Below are 27,641 nucleotides of genomic sequence, written 5' to 3'. Positions count from 1 at the left end.
GAAGAAGAAGAAGGCTTGGAGTTTAGGGACTACACTGAAATTATTGAAGATTTGTCTTCAGAGTTCGACCGACGATTTAACGATTTTGAAAGCTTTCGACCTGATATTTCTTTATTCAGTAATCCTATACATTGTGATATAGAATCTCAGCCAGGTCATCTGCAATTAGAGCTTTGTGAACTTCAGTGTGACCCATCCTTAAACACATCTCAGGTTACTGGAATTGACTTTTGGAAACTGCTTTCACCAGAACGTTACCCACTGTTACGAAATTGGGCTCTCAAACTTTGCTCTGTTTTTGCAAGTACTTACATATGCGAGACAGCATTTTCATCGCTGAAGCATGTAAAGTCTAAGAACAGGAACAGACTTTCAGATGTCGTGTTATCACATATTCTTCGAGTGGCAACCTCACAATTAGAAGTGGATTTTATATCATTGTTTCCAGTTTTATGAAACCACAGTGCTCTCATTAAAACAGTGTGTATATGAGGATTTAGGTATAATTATTAGACCATAAAAACTATTATTGAAAGCCTTTTGTGCTCATCCCTGCTGAAAGAGGAATTTGTGCCGTTTTATGGTAAGTAATTGCAAATTTCAAGGCATTTTCTTTTTCTTTCTTAAATTATAATTGCATTTTCCGCGGCATATATAAAACTAAACATAAGGCATGATCTGGCCAGTGTTTCTTTAAGAAAAAATGCTCTGGGGGTAGAAGTGATAGAAGGCAATAAAATCGATTGGTGAAATTTTCAACATCGGCTTAATATTATTGGTGCAATGTAAAATTTAAATACATAGGTTTAAATGCACTTGTTTTTACACGGGTTGTGACTGATTCAGTTTGGGGGGCAATACTCCCCGACCACTCTTCTGAAAGAAATACTGTATCTGGCCCCTGATGGTGTTCTATAAACTAAATTTGGCCCTCGAGATGTATTAGGTTGGCCAACGCTGGCCTAGACAGTCTGTGACTGTATTAGAGTGCATCTTCCTGGTCTGAATTTGAATTGTTCGTCAGGCAGTATGTTCTTTGTTATTGCTTGAAATCATTTGGTTGTGAGGACTTTGATCACGGCATTGCAGCGATATTCCTTGATATTTGAATCATTTGGTTATGAGGACTTCAGTCACAGCATTGCAGAGATATTCCTTGATATTTAAATCATACTCATATGGTTGTGAGGACTTTGAGACATGGCTTTGCAGAGATATCCCTTGATAGTATATTAGTATCGTTCATATCTCCCTTTCCTTTGCACAAAACTTCGTATCTCATTTTTTATGTATGGTTCATATTTCCATACATTTCTTCAATAATTTTGCCCACAAAGATAATAGCTGAATTTTGGAATTGTTTCACTGTTTGCTGTATAGGTCATGAGGCCCAGCAACTGCCATGTCTAATATGATGGCAGACATATCCTCCACATCCTCTTCAGTGAAGGAAATGGTTACATAAGTGACAATTTGGCTTCAGGCAAGAATTTTAGTGTCTGTTTCCATAATTGAATGCTTTCTTTATTGAGCCATTTGTTTTCATGATTCCATTTTAATTTTTCTGGGACAGGTATTACCACATGTATAATGAGCTCTTGCTGTGATAATGGCTTCCAGGTCACCCATTATTTCTAACAAGATTGTTCGGATATTCGCACCGGCTTCCATTACCCCATCTGCATAGATCTTCCCTGAGAACCTGTTGAAATTTTCTCGTAACTCTGTATTTTGTTGCAATATAAGATTTAGTGAAGTCACCATGAGTATGTTTCCTGATTGATGTGGCTGACATCCACTGAACCTCTTATTTCTTTGCCTTGAGGTAACTGTTGCAGAAAATTTGGTTGTTCATGTTGACTCCATTATGGCAGATTCACTGTTGAGGGATCTATCATTGTTATCTTTCCTGTTGTAGGAAGTTAATAACTGCCTTGCTTTTGTTGTCTTTATTATTTGTGTGGTAGTTTAGATCAGCAAGTAACACAGGGTTATTGCTGTCCAACTTATTGAGCATCTAGCGGCCTCCATAGTCTAGAGGTAACATTCGCACCTCATGACTCATAGTATGCGGGTTCAAATACCCGGCGGAAGTCGTCGAACTTTTAAGGGCGGAAAAATTCAGGGAACAAGTCCTCCAGGAGGGACTTTAAGCTGTGGGTCCCGTGTCATAGCTTTACGGCACGTAAGAGAACCTCATACCTCCAAGGGAGGTCACTGAGCAAATATTGCGGACATTTGCCGCCCGACAGCAGTCACTAATACCTCCGGTAGATGGGGGAAGCATTATAGATACCTCTCAGCCAGTAGAGCCGGTCTTGCTGGCTGGGCGGGACTGATGATAAGCACCAATACTGGCACGATATAGAGGCTGGTAGAAATCATAGAGGGAAGCACAATGGACCACTAGAGGTCTAAGTGCATGGGGAAACCCACCCTCTCTAATAACTAACTAACTTAACTATTGAGCATCTCCTTTGCTTTGTGTGTCACATCAGTCTCTGACAATACTGGTAGGAAGTATGCTTTCATTCCAACTGTCAGACTTGCAGTGGACTCACCCATGGCTTGAGGAAGCAGGACATTCTTCAGTGTGGTCTTCCTTTCTGTCATTGTGAAACTAAGATGTGGTCATAATAACCATCTATATAATTCTGATCAGTTACAGAGGTCTCGGTCAGTATCACAGTGTTGTAGTCTTTTAAATGTATTTTCTGGAATTGGGTTATAGTCACCGTTCAGTATTCTGTATTCCATAGCAGTAGCTTAATTTCTTTTTGTTTGGGGTTCTCTAGCTTTGGTCTCTTCCTGAGAAATGGAAAAGTCATATGGTAGCTCCTCTTGGCTGTTGGTCAGAATCATCAAATGGGTTTCCAGTCTTAAATGACTTGTTTGGGCTCGTTTTCCATGGTTCTTTGCATCAGTGATCTAGTTTTTTGTGTTGTCTCTTAGGAATACTTTGGTGTCTCCTTTGGTGGTACTGTCTTCTAATCTTCCAATGTATATCCATGCTATTTTGGAAGCATCCCCTTTTGCATGCCTCCCGTTCCACAAGGAGTTTCTCTTTTAGGTGGGTCCGGTGTCCCATTTCTGGCTGAGGTTATAGACAAATGCTTTTTGGAGGCAGTTTTCTTCTCTCTGTGGTTATTGTGGAAGTGAACGCATGGCTCCAACACACCCCCACAGTGCTTCTATCAACAAGGAATGCAGGCGTGTTTCCAAGTTGTATAAAGCCATAGAATATAATGGAGATTGGATACAAAATAGTGTTTTTAAGTAAGGTAACCCCTCCCCCAACAACCCGGAATATACGACCGTTGCTAAGCAACGGCTTGGTAAACACATTTCCACGAAGACTAATACACACACAACAATAGAAGAACTGTTGAGCGTGGTGAAAAAGTGGTGTCATATTTTATGACATCCCAAACTGCTGTATAATTAATGAATGGGATTGCCATTGCTTGGCTCCATGGTAGTGCCAATGTGCTCAAGTCAGTGGCATAAAAGACATCGAGATAGTCTCTAAAATACGCAGCTTTCGTGTAAAAGAGTGTCCAATTTTAATTAAAACTAAAGTATGCCCACATATTTCAGTAAAACTATCAAGTATAAACTTTCACGAAAATTCATCCAGTGAGAGCCGAGTTGTTTCATGCAGTTAGGCGTGACGAAGGTAATAGGTGAGTTTTTCCGAGGACTTCGGTTTCCCCTGCCAGTTCTCATCCTGCCAACGCGTCGTCTGTCGCCCGGGGATGGTACAGTAAGCTCAGTAGTGGGTGGACGTACTAAGTGGCCTGCCTCTCCCCACACGTTAAAAAACCTAAGTCCAGCGTACCAATTTTTTGTTCATTTCCTTTCCTTTTTTTTTTTAGTGGGGTGGGACTAAGTCCCTTGTACTGCGGCCACTTCTGGCCTATTGTACCAGCCCCAGATGATAGGTGAGGGTGATTGTGGAGCAATTGGTGGAATGAAGATTGGCAGGGGAAACCGAAGTGCTCGGAGAAAAACTGCCCCAGCGCCACTTTGTCCACCACGAATCCCACTTGACCAGACCCGGGATCGAACCCGGGCCGCCGCCGTGGGAATGTTCATTTCCTTGGCGACACCACAAGTGGCGTTGTTAACTTCATTGCGACCTGCTTTACATCTCTCCATGTGTTAAACCATTGCGTCTGTGTATTCAGAATACAAGTTCACGCAACGGTCTGATAGGGGTTACGAGGTAAATGACCTTGATTTAGAATGACCCGTCACGGCCTTTGTGTAGTCAGCTGTACACACTGGGCGAGACACTTCAGGCGGTATAGCGATGGGCTTTGATCCGGCAGCCAAGGGGCAGCCTCCTATACAAAGAGTATCGGGAGCTTTTTCCCAGAGATAAAGCGGCCGGGGCATGTATCTAACCGCTCGTTGCCGTCTAGTGCTTCGATATGCCTTCATGGCATGATGCTCAATTAAGCATCGGGACAACTTTGCACGTTAAGTTACAACATTTTTCAGTCCGAATGGTCGGGGTTCCTTTCCCGGTAGAGGGAAGAGAGTTTTCTCTTCACATCGTACAAAGCGGCTCTAGGACTCACCCATATGCCTATCAAATTGGTACCAGGGAATTTTACCCCAGGGCGTGAAGCTGACCTCTCACCTCCATCTAGTGTTGAGGTCAAGAATGATGGAGCTACACCTCCGTGCCTCCATACGTGTTAATGGTATGGTGCATAACTGATTAAGCACAGAGTTAACTTTGTCTTTGCCTTACAGAATTGTGCATTGAATTAGATTCTTATCTTATAAATTTGAGTTACGAAAATATTGCTCTTTGTGGAAAACTGTGAGTGGACAATCCTTTCAACATTGAGTTGTTAGTCGTGAGTGAGACGTTAAGCTTCTGGTGGTGTGAAATGAACGAAACCTTGTCCTGAGGTCATCGACAAAGTAGTCGTCGACCTCTACTTGTACTGGCGACATTCACTGTCTGGCAGAGAATTAAGCGGGAGATCTGAAAACAGCCAGTGGCAGCGCAGATGTCTCCCTTCTACTTGTGTTGTAAGTGATCTCATATATTTCAAGCAGCTGGATGTAGTCTATCCAGTTCAAGTGTTTCTGAGATCCAAATCTGTTCAAGGGAATGCCTATCCGTGTATTGTAAGCTTTGAGTGTTATAAGTATTGTGTCCAGTGCTGTCTGTATCCCGTGCAGTTACACTTTGTATTATGGGAGCTTATGAAGGGTAGTTTCCGTGTTAAGTGTTTAAACTAAGGAAAACAGAGGAAAATGGTCTTCATTGGTTTGTTTGCGAATGAGTAATATATCAACTATCACGGTTCTTTCACTCTCGCATAGACAACTTCGGCGTTCAGTTTCCTGTGTTGCCGTTAGGAAGTCGGTTTCCAGAATCTGGAGCGACTAATGTGAGACGTAGGAGAAATTTATTTTCCTTCCGTGTCTGAGTGAGCGGGAATAGCTCATCCGTCTACGGGAAAGGCGGAGTTCGATTCCACTTGAGGCAGGAATTTCACTCATCACAACGTTCATGAAGTTTCTACAGTCTGTTGTATCCTCTGGATGCCGGGGTCACTTTTCACTTGAGGGTCTAAGATGGGAAGAGCTAAAAGTGAATAGTTGCTTGTAAACTTTAATATTTGTTATAAGCGAAGAGTTAATCAGTCTAAATTATTCAGTGTAAGAAACCTCCGAAGCTGCATTGCACTTCCTCACATTCGTTCCATTTTTCTATATGTGCAATTTGAAGAGCACGGATATTAGCATAAGGTAAGGTATTGATTATGACAGCCCTTCTCACAAAGGATCATTCAGGTTGGTTTTAACTGTAATTACGATAATTGGAAGTAAAATTGCAGCACTAGAGGTCACCATGTAGTGCAGAGAGAGTCGGGATAGCTCAGTCGGTATAGCGACTGGCTACGGGCTGGAGGACGGAGGAGTCGGAGTTCGAGTCCCGGTGGAGCAAGAATTTTCACCTCTCCGTGTCGTCCTGGCCGGCTCTGGGTCCACGCACCCTCCTCTACAATGGCTACTGGGGCTCTTTCCTCGGGGGTGAAGCTGACCACTCGCCTCAAACTAGTGCCGAGGTCAAGACAGTGTGGATCTATACATCAACTCGCCCATACGTCTTCATGGCGTAGTGTTTTAATTGATTAAGGACAGGGACAAATTTCCCTTACGGATATTAGCATATAATTTATAATTCCTTCTACGCAACTCGCCTGTTATAAGTGCACTTCGTACTTTCATAAGCGGGTCATTCCATGTGAAATCATCCAGAAAGGTCGCTCACCATTTTTAAAAAAAATTATATTTTGTACACTTATTTATACATATTTTCATACTACAAAAAAAATTTTAAAAAAATTCTAATCCGCTCAGTTCTCTCGGTACAGGCGTTTTTATAATGCGAAAAAACGCGTTTTCGGCTGAAATGGAGGTTTGCGTTATCTTCCATATCTCGATAACTATTGAAGCTACAGACTCCAATAAAAACGCTATTTGTTCCTCATGATATGGACTACAAATCATATTATTACAAGTTTTTACTCAGCTCACTTTCTGTAGGTGTAATTAAACTTGAAACTTACCTATCGATTTTGGGAAAAACGCTATTTTTGACCTTCAAAAACCAATGGGAGGGGGAAAGTATCAGATCTGTGATTTCTACCATTTGTTGTTACCTATATGGGGAATATAATCACTTAGTTTTGAATCCCGTACCTAGTTTCCAAAATTTTCCAGGAGCTTCCAAACTTTGCTCTGGGCCCCAAATCGGCCATTTTTAACATCTCATATCTCCGGTGGGGAAGCTCAGAAAATTTTTAAATTCCTAGAAGATAATGCTCTATTCTAGAGTAACTTGGAGTTAAAATTAGAACTTTGATATTCAATTAATGGCGAAGTTCTTATAATGCGAATAAACGCGTTTTCGGCTGAAATGGAGGTTTGCGTTATCTTCCATATCTCGATAACTATTGAAGCTAGGGACTCCAATAAGAAATCAGTTTGTTCCCCATGATATGGACTATAAATCATATTATTACAAGGTTTTACTCAACTCGCTTCCTCTAGGTCTAATTAAGCTCGAAATTTACCTATCGATTTTGGGAAAACCGCTATTTTTGACCTTCAAAAACCAATGGGAGGGGGAAAGTATCAGATCTGAGGTTTCTACCCTTTGTTGTTACCTACATGGGGAATATGATCACGTAGTTTTGAACCCCGTACCTAGTTTCCAAAATTTTCAAGGAGATTTCAAACTTTGCTCTGGGCCCAAAATCGACCATTTTTAACATCTCATATCTCCGGTGGAGAAACTCCGAAAATTTTTAAATTCATAGCAAATAATGCTCTATTCTAGAGTAACTTGGAGATAAAATTAAAACTTTGTTATTCAACTAGTAGCGAAGTTGTGGGCACTTTGACTTTTACAAAAAAATCAATACCTCGATAATTGGCTTACCTGCATCCAATAGTATTAGTTCTTTGTGTACTCCGATGAAAATCGTCCAGTTTGTTTGAAAGTAGTTCAGGAATTGTCCACTACCACGATGTCTTCGAAATCATCGGACTTAGATGTTTTATAACACCTGACCGTGTTTTCCTCCAGAGGGACGACCCGGTGTTTTTCTCTTGTATGGGGCACAGTTTTGCACTTTTGGAACCTGCTTTTTAGAATGATTTCATTTCTTGCAACTTCCTCTGTTGGCACAAAAAAGTAAACTATCCCTGAGATATTTTCTGTGCAGAATTTGTACAGTTCTAGCGGGCACATGATTTGATTAAAATGAGTTCTCTGAAGACTGGCTTTCGTTGCTTGCCTCTTCGTGGTGCCGCCAATACCGTCACAGGCATTCTTCCCGTGCGAGGTGGCAAAGAAGTTCCATTCTGCTTGAAGACCGAAGTCTTCATAGTGATGACATAAATTGGAAAGATTCTTTTTGTTTTTATATTGGCTTCCAGCGCCATCACTGAAATAAATAACTTTCCTGACTGAAGGCACATTTTCTTTTATATCGGCGATAAGATATTTTTGGAACACGTAAACTGTGGCTGTATCGTGCTTTACATGATCACTGATTATACACAAGCTTCGGCATTTTGTTATATTGTCCGCCTTGTAGTAATACACAAATGGGTGAAGTGTAGCCTGTTGATTTACCCAATGGAAACTTTGAATCTCGTCTTGAACGAGAAACGAATAGTTTTCTGCAAAATCTGCAAGAACGAGACACTGTGTTTCGTCCAGGCTTTCCCTCGTTTCTTTCAAATACTGGGACTGAATTTTAGCGACGTAGTGATGTTTTTTCAGTTCTGTCAGTTTTTCAATTAGAGATTCGCAGAATTCACTGTAAGTTTGCATTACAGAAATCATGTTAGCTCTGTCTGTGTTGACCCATTGTTTGTAGACTATTTGATCCGGCATGCTCTCAGATTCGGCTGATAGCAATTCCGTCAGAATTTCTTCTCCAGGGCAGTCTGCGCATTCATTACTCATGCACTTATAACTTTCGATGTCACAAACCATTACACGTAATAAATCCTTGTAGTCCGAATTCAATGTTGCTCCCTCTACCATCAGCTTAACATTTTGGTGATAGCTGCACACACAAACGGTATGAGTCCCCGATGCACCAGCAATGATACACCACTTCGGTCGAAGTGCACAAAATTTGGAGAAACCAATTTTGTGTTCAGGTTGCGTATTCTTAAAGTGAATGTAAAGTTCCATCAAATTGCATAGTATCAGCCGTTTCTGCATATGCTCTTTGATACCTCCCACGTTAACACTCACACAATCCTTTTTTCCAGGGCAGATCCTACTGTTTTCATTGTTTTCATAAAATTCCGTGACAGCCTGAATTGTTTCGTCACGAACTGGATGGCCACGCCTTTTGCCTAAATCCGGAAGGATCCCTTGCGTCTTCTGAAGCGCTCGAGTAATTCTAACCAAGTGCTCAGAAACTTGAAATTCTTGACTTATCTTCTGTCTTGACCACGAAGTTGGCAATAAGCTAATGATTTTAATTTTTTCCTCTTTGTTTGAGATTAAACATTTCTCCTTTAATTTGTTAATCAACAAATCATACTCCTCACTTAATGCAAAGGAAGGTATTTGTTCATCTGAATCAAGACCCATCGAGTCGTCTGAAAATGAACTCGCTAGTTTCCTTCGAAGAGAGTCGGATATTCTTCTACATTTTTTTGATAAAGCAGCGGGTCTTTTCCCAGTATTCATCTTCATAATTTTAGCCACAGGAGAAATATCTAGAGCCGAACATACTGCTTCTAATTCTGCCACATTTTCTTGCATAGGTGCAAACTCGCTCCTTCCAGAACCACTACTGCCCCCACTTACGGTTTCTTTAAGAACAAAAATCTTTGTGTAACAATTAGGACACAAGGATTTACCTGGTACTAGAGCTACCGGAAAATTCTTTTCTTTCTTGAGATGTTCTAATGAAATTTCACGTAAACCTTTCTTAATGGTTCGTTTGTGCACTTTTAGCGGGTCACAACAAATGTTTCCAAACAGGTGATTGTATTTAACAGAATATTTAATCTCATGATGCTTGCATATGGACCTCAAATCGCATTCACCCAATCTTAACTTTAAAACAGTTTGTTTCTCTTCACCCAATTCACTCACAAGCGTTAACTGTTTGTTGACGGCACCATACGTAGTCTTATGGCATTCTTCACGTGTGACAATACCTATAGAACATTCCATTTCAAAAACTTTTTCCTTTCGACTTAGAGAATACCGAGCTCGATACACGTAAAAGATCTACAGTTGCTGAACATACACTGACTTACAGTTCGAGACAGCATTCATGTGAATGCTTCATGCTGCTGAGAAAGCAGCCTAACACTAACATCACGATTACAAAAGTTTGGGTTCAGATGTCAAAACACACAAGGCGCGAAATAAGGGACGTAGATGTAGGTCCATGTTTATAGCCAGAGCTTAGCTCTAAGAACCGAGTGTTGATAACATGTCATTCCGAGCAGTAAGTACAGGCCTGAAAATGATTTTAGTGACAAAATATAGATCTCTCGTCTTTTATACCAAATAAAGAACCGGCAATACCATTGGATGCAGGTAAGCCAATTATCGAGGTATTGATTTTTTCGTAAAATTCAAAGTGCCCACAACATCGCTATTAGTTGAATATCAAAGTTGTAATTCTATCTCCAAGTTACTCTAGAATAGAGCATTATTTGCTATGAATTTCAAAATTTTCGGAGTTTCTCCACCGAAGATATGAGATGTTAAAAATGGTCGATTTTGGGCCCAGAGCAAAGTTTGAAATCTCCTTGAAAATTTTGGAAACTAGGTACGGGGTTCAAAACTACGTGATCATATTCCCCATGTAGGTAACAACAAAGGGTAGAAACCTCAGATCTGATACTTTCCCCCTCCCATTGGTTTTTGAAGGTCAAAAATAGCGGTTTTCCCAAAATCGATAGGTAAATTTCGAGCTTAATTAGACCTAGAGGAAGCGAGTTGAGTAAAACCTTGTAATAATATGATTTATAGTCCATATCATGGGGAACAAACTGATTTCTTATTGGAGTCCCTAGCTTCAATAGTTATCGAGATATGGAAGATAACGCAAACCTCCATTTCAGCCGAAAACGCGTTTATTCGCATTATAAGAACTTCGCCATTAATTGAATATCAAAGTTCTAATTTTAACTCCAAGTTACTCTAGAATAGAGCATTATCTTCTAGGAATTTAAAAATTTTCTGAGCTTCCCCACCGGAGATATGAGATGTTAAAAATGGCCGATTTGGGGCCCAGAGCAAAGTTTGGAAGCTCCTGGAAAATTTTGGAAACTAGGTACGGGATTCAAAACTAAGTGATTATATTCCCCATATAGGTAACAACAAATGGTAGAAATCACAGATCTGATACTTTCCCCCTCCCATTGGTTTTTGAAGGTCAAAAATAGCGTTTTTCCCAAAATCGATAGGTAAGTTTCAAGTTTAATTACACCTACAGAAAGTGAGCTGAGTAAAAACTTGTAATAATATGATTTGTAGTCCATATCATGAGGAACAAATAGCGTTTTTATTGGAGTCTGTAGCTTCAATAGTTATCGAGATATGGAAGATAACGCAAACCTCCATTTCAGCCGAAAACGCGTTTTTTCGCATTATAAAAACGCCTGTACCGAGAGAACTGAGCGGATTAGAATTTTTTTAAATTTTTTTTTTGTAGTATGAAAATATGTATAAATAAGTGTACAAAATATAATTTTTTTTTAAAAATGGTGAGCGACCTTTCTGGATGATTTCACATGGAATGACCCAAGCGTGTTTCTTGTTTATATTTGTTTCGTTTCTTATTGTGTTGTCAAATTCCCAAGATATCTTGAGGCATGTGCCAGCCTACACGGATTGATAAAAGCGTCAGTTTTTTTTACGCTAGTGACAAAATGCTAAGACCCGACGATTATATGAGTTATATTGTATAGATTTTTTTATCGTTCTAATACTTATAAAGGTGCCCTAAATGTACTGAATGGCAACTCCCACTTTTACAAGCAGTAGTGTTTGTTTTCGTTGCTATTGTTCGTCATTAATTGCACGACCGGCTTTTCCTTGGACGAAGCCGAACCTCTACTAGCCATCCCTTTCTCCTCTGACCTCCACGGTGTAGACCTCGATAGTGAATGCAGATTAATCATGTATCAAACCTTGTTCCCGTTGACGACTGTACCTCGGTGCCTTATATGATAGCATAGTTACTGTATATTCCTTGATGGTTCAGTTGGCCGAATATTCATTTTGCATGTGCCTTATATACAGAACTGTTCACTATTCAAGATCGCCTGTCGTAATAGATTTGTCGGTGTATTTCGGCAGAGATAGTACTTTGGGACGTAATTATTTTGCAGTTTATGTTCTTAGAATACGTATGACGTTTGCCAAATCGAATTCTCCCGTAACAGTGTTTTCCAGTTGGTGCTTGCTTGAAGGCGTAGTCCGTACTAGCCATATGAATTAGCCGCACCGCAACGGTTCGGCTAGTTCAACAATGCATCATATCCATATTGCTGCGTATAACATGCGGGTTTCGCCCGGCCTTGTACTGTCCGCTTCCCTGTACTTAGCAATTCTGGAATTTCTCGAAGTCCTTTATGCGTCAGCAATTGCATCCATGTTGATGAAATTCCCCTTTTCTTCATGCTTTGAGAGATCTGAAATGTTCTGCATATTTGAGGACTCCGCTTAAAGTAAAGCGAACATTTGCAAGTTACAGAAACATCGCAGTACAGTACAGCACAGTTGTCGGCATCTACCATAACGTCGGCAACACTGTTNACATATACACGGCGCCAAAGCCCAGAAGACTGCTTTCTTCACTGTTTTTCCTGTTTTCTTTTGATTCCGTATTTGTTAGTTATTTTCGAGATCAAACATTGTGGTGAGACCCGCCCGTTTTTTCCTTTGGTCTCGGTTTTTATGTGGCACTAGCATATAAAGGCTGCTGTTATTAAGTTTCTTATTACAGAGCAGACTGTTGTGAGTTGATGTCCATGACGTTGATACGCCTTTTGTTTTTAGTTATTTAAGACGCTGTCAGCATTGGTTCTGTATAAATGTGGAGCGGTGTGTGGAATTGGAATTTAGAGAGGAAAGCTAAGTACTCTGGGAAAACCTACCCTGGTGCCACTTTGTTCATCGCATATCCCACGTGATTGGCCTGGAATCGAACCCAGACCGCTGTGGTGGGAATCCAGTGACTAACCACCTGAGCTAGGGCACGGACTGGATGGACACTCAGAACGAGATGAAATGACGATATGATTTTATATTCCGCAAGATTTTTTCCAGTGTGTACGAGTATATAGCTTTGACGACTGCCTGTATGGTCTAGTGGTCAGAGGTCCGGATTCCATTCCCGCGCTATAAGATTTTCTGGTTGTGGAACGGGATCCACTCAGCCTCGTGAGGTTGATTGAGAAGCTACTTGAATGGAAAAGTAGCGGCTTCAGTCTAGAAAACTGAAATTAACGACCGTGGGGATTCGTTGCGCTGACTACGCGTCACCCTCTATCCGGTAAAGTTGGCACTAACTTCGCCGACAAGCGGCGGTCGCTTAGTCGGTATAGTTCGCTTGCGGACTAAAACCATGGAGTTTTGTGCGTGCGCGCGCGCGCACGTGTAGCTTCGACGGAGTCTTTCCTTTTTCGTGTTTATAATTTATTTTTGGCCCCAGTTAATGTACAACGTTTGTAATCTCTCTGAATTCTTGTACTAGTGGGATAAGGGTGATTTCTCAGTAAGCGCTGTGTTACGCGAGTTACTTCTAAAGGAGTGGGTTTTGTAGTAGCATATTCTTTACAGCTTCATGCAAGTTCGTATCTGTGAACATTTTACAATTACGCAATTGTTTTAAATTGCCCGTTATTATTAAAATGTTCGTAACTGACCAGAAGTTTGTGTCTGCCCTTCGGAGGGTGCCCCCTGGGTGGAACGGGATTCAGCGCTAGATTTGGCAATGGTGCATTGGGCTGTACTGTTATATCTGAATTAAAAATTTCAGAAGTTCACTGGGTCTATGTTTGCGTTCTAAGAAACTTTACTTATTCATGATGACGGGTAAGTTGTGTTATTAAAGCGATTGCTTATAAGTGAAGTGCCGTTTAAAAACTGAAATTCTTATAAGGCAGTTGATGTTTTACTAATCAGATTCCTGTTTAATCTCCCCTATTTTGTCAGTGTTTATCACAGAACTAGAGCACTCTTGTAAAGAGTTAATTTTTCATGATTGTTTCAAGTATTAAACGTTATCATTGTTGGTAAAAGCACAGTGTGATCATAGTTTTTCCCACACATCGTTCAGCCCGGAAGGCGGAAGTGTCGACGCTCCTCCCGTATATTTAGTCGAACCGCGATTCGAACGGCTAGCGTAATCGACATAGCTGTTGCCGAACATATTTGAAATAACATCCCCATTTGAGAGCAGATGTTGGGAATGCTTACTGCTGTCACCGTCATCTTCGGGACAGCATACAAGCGTACCATCGAATTTTTTGCTACGGTGGAGGGAGAGGGGAGAAAAAACTAATCGAATCACAGAGTTCTCGCAGAAGAGAAATTGGTTAAAAATCGGTGTCGGGTTCTTGACATTATTTTAGAAAATTCGATAGTTGAATTACATAGGTGACCAGGATTTCAAGTTTGGAGGTAATTCTGTTTTCAGAAAAGAACTACAGTCGGTGGATGGAAACTTCTAACTGTGGTGTCAGGATTGCGACATGGAACATTTAGAGCATCTGTTGTGCTGTGTGTGGAAGGTTTCGAAAATAATAATCCAGTCACACAAAATTCACTTCCACAAAAACTCCCTTGCATTGTAAAAACCACTCCATTGATTTGACATTATAATTTTATTTCCCCTAAAAGGAATGTCGTTTTATGTACTTATATTAATACCGTTTCCAAAAGGTGTGACGATGTTTAAGTTCTTAAGAACTTCCTGAATTGATTAATATTAATACTAGGATGTATATATACTCCAAGGAAGGAAGTGAAGCTTTGTTTTTTACTGTGAAGTTATGTTTTTGCAAGAAGTCATGTGGACCCAAGATGCAGAAGGTTGCGGATCACTTTGTCGATTACATTAGCTTTGTGAGCCGCCGCGGTTGGTTTAGATAAAGGATCGTCTGACGCTTCACCTTAGCGACTCACAGATTTGCAGGATGAACGATCTGTGGTGTACATGACGATGTGTTATAGGATCGATTGTAGTATTGAGTGTGCTTATCACTTTTTAAATGATTTGTTGGATTGGTTTCAGTTAATATTGTAGTGAACTACGTGTGGAATGTACAAGTGTCAGTACATAGACTAAGTCAGTTATGGAGTGCCAAAAATTTAAATGCGGTACACTTTGAAAACATATCAGAATAAGTGATGTTTAGATAGCGGTGTTACTAAAAGTCACTGCATAAGAACTACATCAAGTCGAATTTTGTCCTCCGCCTTAAGCAACGCGGTAGCGTAGTTGCTTGAGGCACTGTGCTACAAGCCGGAAGGTCGCGGGTTCAAGTCCCGATGAGGTCATTGGATTTTTTTTTTCGATTGAACTAATCCTTCCATCAGTACTGTGGCCCTGGGATCGACTCAGCCTCCAACAGAAATAAATATCCATGATACATATGTAATGGCCGTCTTGTAGTGCACTGAGTTTCATATGTTTCTACATGTTTCGGCAACATAGTGTCATCTTCAGGTTCGTTATTTACGCTAAGCTATTACATTGTTTGCCATATTGTGTCTTTCATAAAATTATTTAGAAAGTACATTATTCGTCAACTATAATAAAATTTGTGTATACTAAAACTTGTTAAGATTATTCATCTATATGTCTAAATTCAAACTCGCGTATAGTATGGTTCGTCCACTATGGGAGACGTTTCTGTGTGTACCTGCAATTAGAAAATGGTACTTATTATTACTTTTGACTTCTATCTGTTATGTGTTGTGTTATAATGTTTAGTACTTACTGTGTCTGTGAGTACCAGGAATATTCCTGGGGTTAAAGGGCGGCCGGCGTGTAGGGCTAACAACCTTGCCGCCATCCATGAGCCGATTGTCAAGAAAACTTGGGAACCTCAACATCTCAACCCTATGGGCCTCAACGGCCTATTGCAGAGATACCTTTACTTTTTTACTTACACAAATGACATGCTGCTAATAAAGTACTGGCTCTTGTCATAGAAACATTTTTTTACCACCCAGCAAATTTTGTCTAAGCCCATATTACCCTGTATGTTAGCCAGAATGTGATGTTCGGAAATATTGGATACCCAAAAAGTGTTTCATTTTACTCCGAACCAAATTTTGTGAACAAATGTGAACAGTTATAAAGGAAGACAGTTGTATATATGGCACTGTAGTGTAGTAAAGTAAAGTTCTGTATGTTTCATGCCAGGCGCCAAGTCGTGCGAGAGTGCCACGATAGAAGAAAGCTGCACTTGATATGGTGAGGACTGGGTTATGATAGACTTCGGCAGTTGGTGTCTAAATTACCCCGCCCCTCCCCCCAGTGCCAGATCCTTTACGATTATGCCTTCATCGTCTCATTAACTTCACGGCAAACTCTTCTTTAATTGTAATAATAACGCGTATAGGCCTGACATACTCTGATTTATTTCCCATGGATGTTGAATTTAAGTCCGCACTCGTGTCACTGATCTAGCTCTCTGTACTACTGCCCTTTTTCTGTATAAGGGATTAAGGGTAATTCCATCGCTTCACATGAGACAATTCCGTATAAGTTTTCCCTGCACTGATGTTGGTATTTTCATATATCTGGAAGTCCACATGCTATAAGATCTAATGAGGACATGTACTTGTTTCTGTGTCGGTGGTACACTTGAACATCGATGACCACGGTAAGCTCGTGTACAGCATCTTAAGCCCAGTTTTCGGTTGTTTTTATTATTGTTGTATTGTTTAGGACACCATATGACTGTTGCTGCGCTCAAATTCTCAAGTAAATAACTGCGGAAACCAGTTCATGTTAAGCCCGGCCGCTGTTGCCAAACAACGCCCGAATTTTCTTGGTTTTTGTATCTTTGTTAGTCAAAAGTTCGTGCGGTCTGTTCGCATTTTTCAATCTCCAGTCATACTGCAAGGATATCTGCGAAATTAAATATTAGTATGTTCTCCGAAAGTTGCGATTTTCATTGTAGCGAACAAGTCCCTTTTGGTTTACTTAAAACAAAACTGTAACTTATCAGATTAAAGAAAATACTGTTTTGCATACGAAATTGGTTCTTGTAGATATATAGACGACACTTTTCATTGTAAGTTGTCAGCATTTCGTATATGATAGAAGTACAAGGAAATCATTGTGTGAAATGACTGTTAGATTTGTCAGCAGTGGAGTGTGTGATGCTGTACTGCAGGTATTAGGAACAATGATGAATATCCTAAATTAGTGAAGTAGGCAGTTACGTCGTCATTAAAAAATTACCAATTATATTTTCAACGTACTGCCGATAGTCATACGCCTTTGTGTAATGCAGACATGCGTACACGGGGCCTTTTCTTCTCAGAGGTTGCATACACAAAGTATCATGTAGCCAAGATCTAAAAGTTTGTAACAGTGGTACATTAATGCAAATAGTATGTTTCTGAGCGTTATTCATCGTCCTGTTTTTATTTAAAACAATATTTCTGAGACCGGATTCCTTCTCCGTCTTCAAGCCAAACCTGCTTAGTTGGGCCCAGCTGAGGTTTTACCTAAAGACGGAGACACACTCCAGTCTCCGAAACGTTGTGTTTTGAATAAAAACAGGACGATGGATAATGTCCAGAAACGTAATATTTGTATGATGTAGGCTAGGCAGTAAAGTAGAAGTATTCTATGGGTCACTATGTACTGTTAGTTATTTTGTCAGTAGACGTTTAAGCGCAGTAAATGAACGCCTAGAACAACAACGGCTGCAGACCTGAAAAGAACATTTGTGGAATGTATTTGCATCTCACTGGGGTTAAAGGCCGGCCGGCGCGTAAGTCTGACAACCTCACCACTATCTGTGAGCCGATTGTCTAGACAGTGTGGGAGCTTCGACGTCTCAGAAACGTGTGGGCCTCCGCGGCCCGGTGCAAGGGTAGCTTTACTTTTTTTTTTATTTGCGCCTGGCTGGAGTTGAAGATAACGTCTAAGTCTTCGATATGAAATGTGTGGAGCTTTTCCTTCACATAATATATTTTGCAATTACGATATGACCCCAAACGTGAGCAACCTGTGTTCAAAGTTTATAATGCTAAATGTTTTGTGTGGAATTGTATTATGATCAGAATAACCAGATTAATTAATCAGCTTAATCCTTTGACGCACGAACTTGTTATAAAAATTAAAAATTCGTGTACTCCCTTAAGGAAACACAGTGCGCTTCCATTATAAAGACCACCTGAGCATCGTATGAAGCCATAAATACACTTTTTAAGCAAAATGCAGTTTTTAATGTTAAAGTTGACGATACATATGGTAATCACCGTGCCTTAAGTAGTTAATGTTTAGGTCATTTTTAAATCATTGAGAGTTATCCCATAGGTTTTTCGCAGTTTTCCCAATTTCGTCCAGGCAGATGCCGAGATACAGCATTTTAAAATAGGCCGCGAACATTTCCTCTCGCATCCCTGTTCATCGTTCACAGTGGTCCTGCCGCATCTCATTCGTAGGTAGATGTTTCGCCTTTCCATAATTTAGGCCACATAGGATCAGTCAGCCTGGCATCTCTTTCCACGCGAATGAGGGACACATTGCCGTTGATTCCTGAAAGAAATTTAGCGGAGAGCTAAGGGGGAAGTGGGTGGGGATATCTGTCAGCGGAACTGGGGATGTATTTCCTTCCTAGTTTATCATTGTGGATGTTTGTTCCTATTCTGATGAAACGTATGTTTCATGTGTTTTCTTCGTGATATAAAAAGGAATGGCTGTGATGGGGTGCTGCTTCTCAAGTTCTGACAACTTCGCTTTGAGCATTCCAAGTAAACTTACAGATCGCTACACGTGAGAATCTTTTGACTTTAATTATAAATCGTAATTGGATTTAATCTTGCTTTTATTGAAAGAATATAGGTCTGTATATGCAGTGTGCAGGTCTGCTGCTGAAGCCTGACATGTATTCTCTCTGTGCGTGAAAGCGCCTTTTTTGAATCAAGTAATTAGCGCAGTAGCAGATTCTAGTAATAACGCTAGTATAGAAACATCCATGAAGGTGCGGCTATGGATCGTGGTTCTAATTTGGCATGTTACAACGTAAGGCGTGAGGTATCGTGGCATAATGCTTAATAAAATTGCCTTGTCGTTTCTTCCCTGCACCACGAAGAGCAGTTCATTTCATTGAAACATTGTTCTTTGTCTTCAGCATAGAACGAAACATGCTCGCATGGTCGTGGTCGCACTTAGCAAGCCATCTTGGAATTTTGAAATTTAAACTTTGAAAATCTTTTTCTGACACTTGAAAACTTGTACGGCCGCTTTCTTGTTTTAAGTTTAAAAATTGTAAATTGTGTACTTGTGATCTGACATATGTTCCGGTATACGGGACCAACGAAATACACGAAACATTGCAACACTGTGTACTTTGCACCATTGACCCGGTGCCTGCGTCATTTCTGCAAGTGCTGCAGTACCTCCCGCCATGCCGGCTGCAACATTCGCGAACATGTAGTAGCCTCCTGTCTTTCCATTTTGAAAGGTGGAGGGACACCCGTTAACTTCACGTCTACCTAGATATAGTATATGCTCGGTAGGTTTGGTTTTCGTCGCTAGATCATTGCATGAATTATAATTTAATAATCCGAGACCTTCTAAAAAATCGTGAGATCAGTTTACAAACATGGCAATTCCACTGTCATTACCTTATTTGTATTTTCAGTCCTAGAAGCTCTTAATCTTACGGTATTGTACTAAGTTTTATAAAGTACTTTGTGGTTGCAAGTCACGGTTTACCGAATGAAGACAAGTCTGCCATTGCTCATATATTCAGGATGAAAAAATGACCAAAATAGTATCAGTACTGGTGTATTGAATATATGAAAACCTCTTTAGACTTAAAATATGACTACCACTGAAGGAGCCTTGTACATTCGTATACCGTCCCTTGCATCATAAGCAGGAGTGGAATTTGGCAAGCCCGTGATATGTAAAGATGGCCATGGGTAAAACACATGCTGGCCACCATGGGCAATTCGTGTGACCGGATGTGTATCAAGGAAAGGAATTATTAAACCAGTGCATATAAAACGCGGCTACTGCAAAGCGGGGGATTTATTGGACACGATTAGTACAGTTACACATTTTTTTAAGTTATTAATTTGTAACTGCATTGTAATTTTAAATGTTGACTAATATTCTTTCGGATATCTCTTCCTTGTTCATACCTAAACTCAGTTGCTGGTTGTAACTACATGATCTTTCAGTTGTTTGTAGCAAGTGGTGTGTCGTAGTAGAGGGACATCAGTTGGTATTTTTTCCCCCTCCATTTTCGAAGCCATCCCCACGTTTGACAAGATAGACACTTAACTGTAAATATTACGGTTGCATTTCAACCCAGAAATAAATAATCACATCTCCTTTCATCTCCAGAGAAAAATATAAAAGTTTTAAACTAAGACAGAACTTCATTATAACTGTGTATGGGGGCACTTGTACATCATTTGGCCAGTGACTAGGAGTGCAGTGTTGCAGGAGTCTTACAGTCCGTATTTTTTATTATAAGCTGACTCTTGTGATTTGTATTCGGTGGGTTAATGTTTTTTGTTGTTTTCCTCTTGGGAGATGCCGGGATAATTTAAATCAGGCCTCACCAGCTTCCCTTCACATCCTTCCTAATACATTATTCACTGCGATCCAGCCCGAGTTATTGACAGCGTCATCAAAATAAGATACAAATAATAAATTTTCATAGCTCATCCGATGAGCTCTTCGCGATCGGCGTCGCTGTAAGGACACTTTGATATACTTTCCCAAAGCGGAATGACCTATTGCTCTGCCTTCGTGTATTTTGACCCCTACACGTGATCAGTCTCCGTATGCGCTTCTGATGTGTAACTGCCCTCGTGTGTTTTAACTGCCCTCTCAAAAGACTCTTTGCGTTAATACTGTCATGATTTTTCTGTGACTATAGACGGGATATGGATTGGTGGATGGATTTATTGACCGCTCGTACACACCTCTCGGTACTCCAAGCAACAACGTCGCTGATTTTTACTTTACAAATCACTACGCGCTAAGTATTCTCCAGCTTGCAGTGTCTTCACTGGTCGTAGCTTTGTAACAGCACTCAGCAGTGAAAATTCATCAGCTTCTGTGCTCACATCGTTACTTTTCTGCGAATATCCCACAGCTGAACTGTCAACTGAACTATAGCGCCATCTCTTCCCAGCCTCTCAACTCTCAACTAACTGAGCCAATCAGAGTCAAGAGCCAGAGTTACTTTATGACTGGCGGTTTACCAGTAATTTTTGTCACCTGAACACTTGCGGTCATAGCCCTTACTTAACGTCCTCTCCGACGAGAGGATTGGTCTGTCGTTTAAAATTGCAGCTGGCACTCGTCATCGCATTTATTTTCAGGTCCGAATCCCACGATACTCATGATCACGTTTTACTGTCTCAGATTCGAGACTCCAGCACCCTGGAGGCCCAGGTCACCGGATTTATATCCCACAGGAGCAGGGTGGCCCAATAATACCCCCAGGCACTGGGTTCCCCTTTCGGCTCCTGCTGCGACTCGCAGGGTTACGGTAAAGGTCGAACTGGGGCGCTCCGAATTGTCTTCCCTATAACCCCTTTGCGCAGACCGAGTAGAAAACAGTTTCCAACGGTAACTACTGTTGCGTGCATATTTATTGCGGCGGGAACGTGTTTGCCTATCTGTTGCTTAGAAACGACCATTTTTTATTCGCCAGTCTCGCAGTGATTGCATTCGACGACGGGTGTACACTCAGCGATACATTTTGTACATGCTGCAGTGTTACGTTTGTATCTTAAACGCAGAACTCTTTCGGCTTTTTTGGCGCACTTCACGCTTAAAATATCCTAGAAGTGCCTGAAGAGCTTGTTTATTTTGACACAACGGTTACAAAGGGATCAGAGTGTTTTGCCTGCTTATGGGTTGCCACATGGGGGGGGGGGTGTTGAGGATTTTTGCATTTCTAGAGCAGTGAACATAGAGCATACCTTTCAAGATGAAAGTTCTTGGACTTTCACTTATAAGAAGCCTTGATGTGGCAGATCACATGCTTTGGACTTTTCATTAATTTGAGTAAGTACCAAGTAACATTGAATAGTTTCATAGAATTAAATCTTTGTTTATTATATGGGAATAGTTCATCATAATATTATTTGTTCAGTTTGTTTCAGAGCTTCTCTAGAATTGCAGAATGTCACTTCCATTTCTCACATTGGCTATGTTTTTTTATTTTATATATAAATTCGTAGATGTCACAGTTCCGTCTGTGAAACACACCCCTTAGGTGTACAATGTATAATTTCAGTCTTGTTGGAATATTGTTGCAAGAAATTTGACCCCGCATAGTATGTTTCCCTTGTAAGATGGTACCCACAGAAACTTTTTATTATTATTATTATTATTCCCCCACTTCCCCTCTCAATAGGATCAGTTTGACATTCATATCACTACTTCAAGATTGACATCAGGCACCAAGTTTTTCAACAAAGCATGGGCACCTAGCAACTCTTTTCATTAATTGTAATTGTTCATCTCTTGACCATAAATCTGAAATAAATTTTTTAAGTGTATTGCAATAAGTAAAATATTTCAGAATCCTAGTAGGTAACATGATTGTTTATGTTATAAACATTTTCCCATTGTTTTAAGGTGATGTTAAACGTTTAGATACAGTTTTGAGTACTTGTCTCGAGGATGCTCCACACTTTGTTGTCTTTGTTTTTAGGTTTTGTGGTTATGTAGCAGAACTTAACGCCATCATGAAAGTTCATGCTGCTCAGAATTAAATCACATTGGAGTCCAGCTTGGGAATTGGCTTTAGTTTCCCGTTTTGGGGGCATTTAGATTGACTGGGACTTGATCACTGTGACATATTTGGGTGTAATAGATGTCCATCACTGTTTCTCAAATAATCCTGTATGTACAGGGATTTATATCACTGCAACCTTAGCTGCTGGCATTTTGAAGTCTACACAGTTGCAAGCTGACATTTTTTTCATAGCTCTGCTGTTTAAGAATCTAATATTGTTATTGGCATCAGAAATTAAGCTTATTTGTCTTGTCATCTACATTGTCTCAGAAAAGAGCATGGCCAGTATCTAGTTTCATTATGTGTTTGCCTGGCCCACATTACTGTTGAAGAAGTATAGACTTGGAAGACATTTGAACTTTTGATAATGTGACTATATCTTTGATATTGCAGTAGTGAACGAGCACAGCGTTCTCGTCAGCATGAACGTGGCACAAGTGCTGAGCGTCGTTACAAACGGAGCCATCGGCGTTCACCAACATCAAGTAACCACCGCCGGCAGCACAGACACCGCCATCATGGTGGGCATGGAAGTGGTCACACTCATCGTGGACACCGAGATCTGGCCGAGCACAGTCGCCGCTCCTACTCGTCCAGTCAGGTGAGTTTCCAACAGGTCAGTGAAGCTGCAAGAACAAACCTCCCCCGTGGGTTCCTACAGCAGATTAGGTATGCACTTCAACTATTACCACAGCAAAGATTTCATGTTCATTTGATTGATACAGAAGAAGTATAATTTCCCTGTTTTTCTTTCATGTTGGAACATAGTTCGTGATTATTGGAGATCTGGAAATTTTATATTTTTTGCGGTAAATGCTGATGTAATGTGTATTGTGGTGTTTTATGCTATGAAATGTTAAGGGAGTGTTAGTATTGGCTATATTTAGTACAATAATAATCTTATATTCCGCTAGGATAAGTTCTGATCTGTTTTAATCAGTAAGGTCAGGTTCTTCTTTCTGCACCTTTGCATCATATAATTCATTAATTTATAACAGGAATATAGATTTTAATAGTCTGCTTGTAGAGTGCATATGCTCAGCTGGTTTTCTTAGCTTTTGCCAAGATAGCGTACAGATGCCTAGCCCATATACATCATAACAGATAAGACTTTTCATAATATATATTCTTCAGTAGATTTAGAGCCCCCTGACTGACCAACAGATAGAGTGATAACATTGGATAGGTTGCAGGAAATTAAAACTTATGCATAATAATCACTCCTTGGCAGTTGGTGAGACTCAACTTAGAGCTCATGAAACATTCAATTTCCAGATAACTATAAGCTTTGGTTTTCTAGTAGTGTTAATTTGGCTTTTATTCAAAAATACATGTGTACTACAGTGTTCACTTATATTAGAACCTTGAAAATTGTTGTATATAGTCTGCATAGGGTCCTTGACAGATCCACTTGAAACCCGTGCGGCTCTTAATGAAGTCCATCCATGCCTTGGATAGACTCAGATATAATCACCTTGCCCAATTCTGTGTGATCATCTCGCATCCATAATATTCATTTTTTCAGAGTTAATGAAATAATCCACTAATTACAAATAACTATTTGAATATGGTTTGAGATTCTTTTGGCAAGCTTCAGCATTGGGAAATAAAATTTTATATATCTCTAAGTAGCTTTTAAGATAATATTAAACCTCTCCCTTTGAACGCAGTAAAGAGCATGATTTTTTACCAGTTTGCACAGAAGTTGGTGTGATTTCTATCCATCCCAACACCATACTTTTTAATTTCCTGTAGTTACTAGTAACAATATGGCAAACGTTTTATATGCTCAGTGCCTCACTTATTTAGGATCCTGAATTGATGTTATATATTTTGGAAAATTTTTAAACTTTTTTCTTTTTTAAAATGTAAAATAATATGATGATCTTGCAAGAATTGTCTTTAGTTCCCAGTTTGATGGCCTAAAAATTTAATATAGATTTAGACATAAACATATCCACACATTGTTGCAGGAAATGTTGTAAGTTAACCGTTATAGTGATGGCAGTTGTGCGAAACTATGAGGTTGTGTCTGACAATTTTAACACAGATTAATAAATTCATCCCAAAAATGAAATAACTATAATAGTAGTAACAAAATTGTAGGACTAGAAAGAAACGTGTGCAGTATGAAAGTCAGCCCTGTGATTTCTGCATGGAATTCCTGGTTTAATCCGTTTAGTATATAGATGATTTTTGTTACATCAAAACTGACATGACACACTTTTAAGCAGTAAACTTCTTAGAGATGGGACCCAACAGTTTGGTAATTTTTAGTTTTAACTTCGTGATCCATAGTTTAATACAAATTCAGTCCCAAGCATATAGTGATGTTCCTTGTTGATCTTCCAGTATGTAATAGCTGAAACTTAGTGGATGGAGTAAGACTCAAATTAAAAAATTAAAGTTCTAATTAAAAGGAGGTTTGGAATGAAGGTCCAAATTATATTCAGAAAGTAGCTCTCATGCTGTTGATAAGAGTACATGGTAAACTTTTGTGTATTTTCTGTTAGGTCCATGATACAAAATGTATGCCTTCATTGTAACACTGTATATACAGTGTATAATAATAGTAAGAATAACATTCTTCTTTCTTTCTTTTTCCCCCTCCTCCTCGGCGCAACAGCCCCAGTGGGCCTAGGCCTACCTCCATGAACTTCTCCGTTCACTTCAGTTTTTCTAGATCTTACTCTTTGGGTGGGTGATCAGCTCGTCGCAAGGCCTCTGCCTGTACACAAACACAGAAAAACGCACACACACAAACTAAACATCCATGCCCTGAGTGGGATTCGAACCCACGATCCCGGTTTCCAAGCAAGCGAAGACAGTACATGCCTTAGACTGCTCAGCTACTGTGGCCGGCCAAGAATAGCATTCAGATTAATAAATTAGTGCGTATTCATATAATTAACAGGTGTGTTCTGCAGAAGAAATGGTCACAAAAATAATAAAGACCACGTAAACCCTTCCTTTATAATGAGCAAGTGTTAAAATCACATAGAGCAGTTCACTGTTAGGTTTGATATTTAAACTGATGAGAAGTCAAAACTGCATAGGCCTACTGAAATGATAAAGAATCAGTATTGAGGTTACAATGTTTGCTGCTGTTGTACAATCCAAAAAGGTAAAGTTCTCCTTGTGCTTAATTAAGCACTACACCACGAAGATGTACAGGGGATTGGAGGTGAATGGTCAGCTTCATGCCTTGGCTGCTTTACCTTCAGAGAAAGAGCCCCTGGTACCCATTAGGTAGGAGGCTGGGTGGATCTCAGAGCTAGTCTGGATGATTCAGATGGAGAGAAAATATGTATATATATAAATGTAGATGGCTACATTAAAAGAAGATAAATCTGATTTCAATGCAGTATAAACTCATTAAAGACACTGTTTTGTTTGCTCTTGTTCTTGTTGACTGCATTTGTGTTCTTGGACCATGTTCGGTTGTTTAGTATCAAAGTTCAAAAATGTACTCACAACATTGTTTTTGTGTAATTATCTCAAAAGCTGTAAGACTGCTGGATAAAGTATACTGCACATAAGGCATGTGTTAAATTTCTCTCCACAGCTTCTCTCCAAATATTTTATCTGTTGAATATTAATGAGATATGCAGAAACACATACAGATCTTTATGTAAAGTTGTCATGAAATGTGCCTGCTTTATGTGAATGTTGAAGTCATTTTGCAGTTTCTGACAAAATTATCCAGTATCATATTACATGAAAATTCATCCATTGGTTCCTGAGTTATTTCATGTTTACAGAGGGGGTGAGAAAGCTGTGCCCTGCATTGTTGCAAACATGCCGAACAAGGAATGGACTTGGGATGAATATTCAGAGTTCATCTAGAATTCAACCATAATACATGCCCATTGTTTTAACAGTCATGGCTAGCATACAAACTGGCAATAATATGGAGTAAATTTTCTAATATCCCTAAGTGGTTTCTCTTACTCTGTGGTAGGAAGCAGAGAATAAGAAACTTAACATTTATTATATATAACTGGTTATTTATTTGGACAGTTTAGTAAATTAATCTTTTACTGTTGTTTCCCCCCCCTCCCCCATACTTGGCTTCAACCCACTGATGTGAGAAGTTTTCATGGCCCTGGTGGTAATTATTTCTGACAAATTCCTGATCATAAAAGGGTCACAATATAGGTTTTGCTGTTGACATGGTACATTCTTAACTGCACCAAAGTCCTTGTACATTTCTGTTTGCATAATTCTTTCTCCAGATTTCATTCCCTTCTCCTTGATGTGTACGTCACTATCTCTCAGGTTACTCTGTACTTCCTTACATCCAGTGAGCACCAGCTGGTTGCCCTTACAGAAGTTGACCTCAGATGGGGGCCTTGGAAAATGAACTTTTGTATAGCCAGTGTTTATTTCAAAAGGTCAGCTGTTGTTAAAATAGGAGGGATGGCACTGATATGGTTTGCAGCATTTCTCTTTATTTGTAACTATACAGAGTGTGGAGAAAAACTCTGGGTTTTGATAATGTAATATTTATCGACACAAAAGCGGTGAACGCAGATAGTAAAACTGAATTGCTAATGCAGGATTGCATAGGTTTAGCGTGAACAAAGAAACTCAAAGAGTTAACATAGCACATTTGTACAATGAATATGAAAGTACAGCTCTGGTGCGAGTTCCATTCACACACTTGCTGACATCCAATTGACATTTGAGTTCAGTCAACACCCTGTTCACCAGAGCAGATGATACCATTGCTGTTTCCACCATGATTTTGAGTTACAGATTCTAAAAATTTTAGCTCATTCAGCATACGTAGTGTCCTTTACATAATTTCATTGGAAGAAGTTGAGGAGTGTTAAAGTTTGGCCTTTCTTAGGCCCCGTGGAATGAGCCTACATCATTCTGTTCTTCAACCTGGAAAGTGAACATGTGGCATGTCTCGCACTGACAGTGGTAGAGAGACTCAAATGGCAATCAGTGCCTTTAGTAATGCTTCATACATGCACATTGTGTTTTCCCTGCTTGTTACAGCAGACTTAACATGTTGTGCCATTCATTGTTGCTATGTGTGATGTTCTGTTTCATTTGGGTCACTAAATCTTCAAACTCTCCAGTTA

The 27,641-nt window shown here is 39.9% G+C and overlaps 2 protein-coding genes across 5 annotated transcripts in view; one reads left to right on the top strand and one right to left on the bottom strand.

Moving 5' to 3' along the window:
* The window catches only part of LOC111874650 (dual specificity protein kinase CLK2), a 127,391-nt gene that overhangs the window by 60,338 nt on the left and 39,412 nt on the right, over positions 1-27,641 (top strand). For all 4 annotated transcript variants that reach the window (XM_023870331.2, XM_023870327.2, XM_023870326.2 and 1 more), the window contains one exon: positions 22,942-23,149. In XM_023870331.2, the coding sequence (XP_023726099.1) occupies positions 22,942-23,149 (208 nt within the window). The remainder of the gene's footprint in view (positions 1-22,941; positions 23,150-27,641) is intronic.
* LOC117283116 lies at positions 7,460-10,218 on the bottom strand. The gene is made up of 2 exons (XM_033755549.1): positions 8,776-10,218; positions 7,460-7,678 (listed from the first exon to the last, which is right to left on the bottom strand). The coding sequence occupies exons 1-2, from the start codon at positions 9,737-9,739 to the stop codon at positions 7,590-7,592; spliced, it is 1,053 nt and encodes a 350-aa protein (XP_033611440.1). The 5' UTR covers positions 9,740-10,218; the 3' UTR covers positions 7,460-7,589.

Source organism: Cryptotermes secundus, unplaced genomic scaffold (genome assembly GCF_002891405.2).
Source record: "Cryptotermes secundus unplaced genomic scaffold, Csec_1.0 scaffold56, whole genome shotgun sequence".
Lineage (NCBI taxonomy): Eukaryota > Metazoa > Arthropoda > Insecta > Blattodea > Kalotermitidae > Cryptotermes > Cryptotermes secundus.
This window is presented reverse-complemented; position numbering and strand designations above follow the sequence as displayed.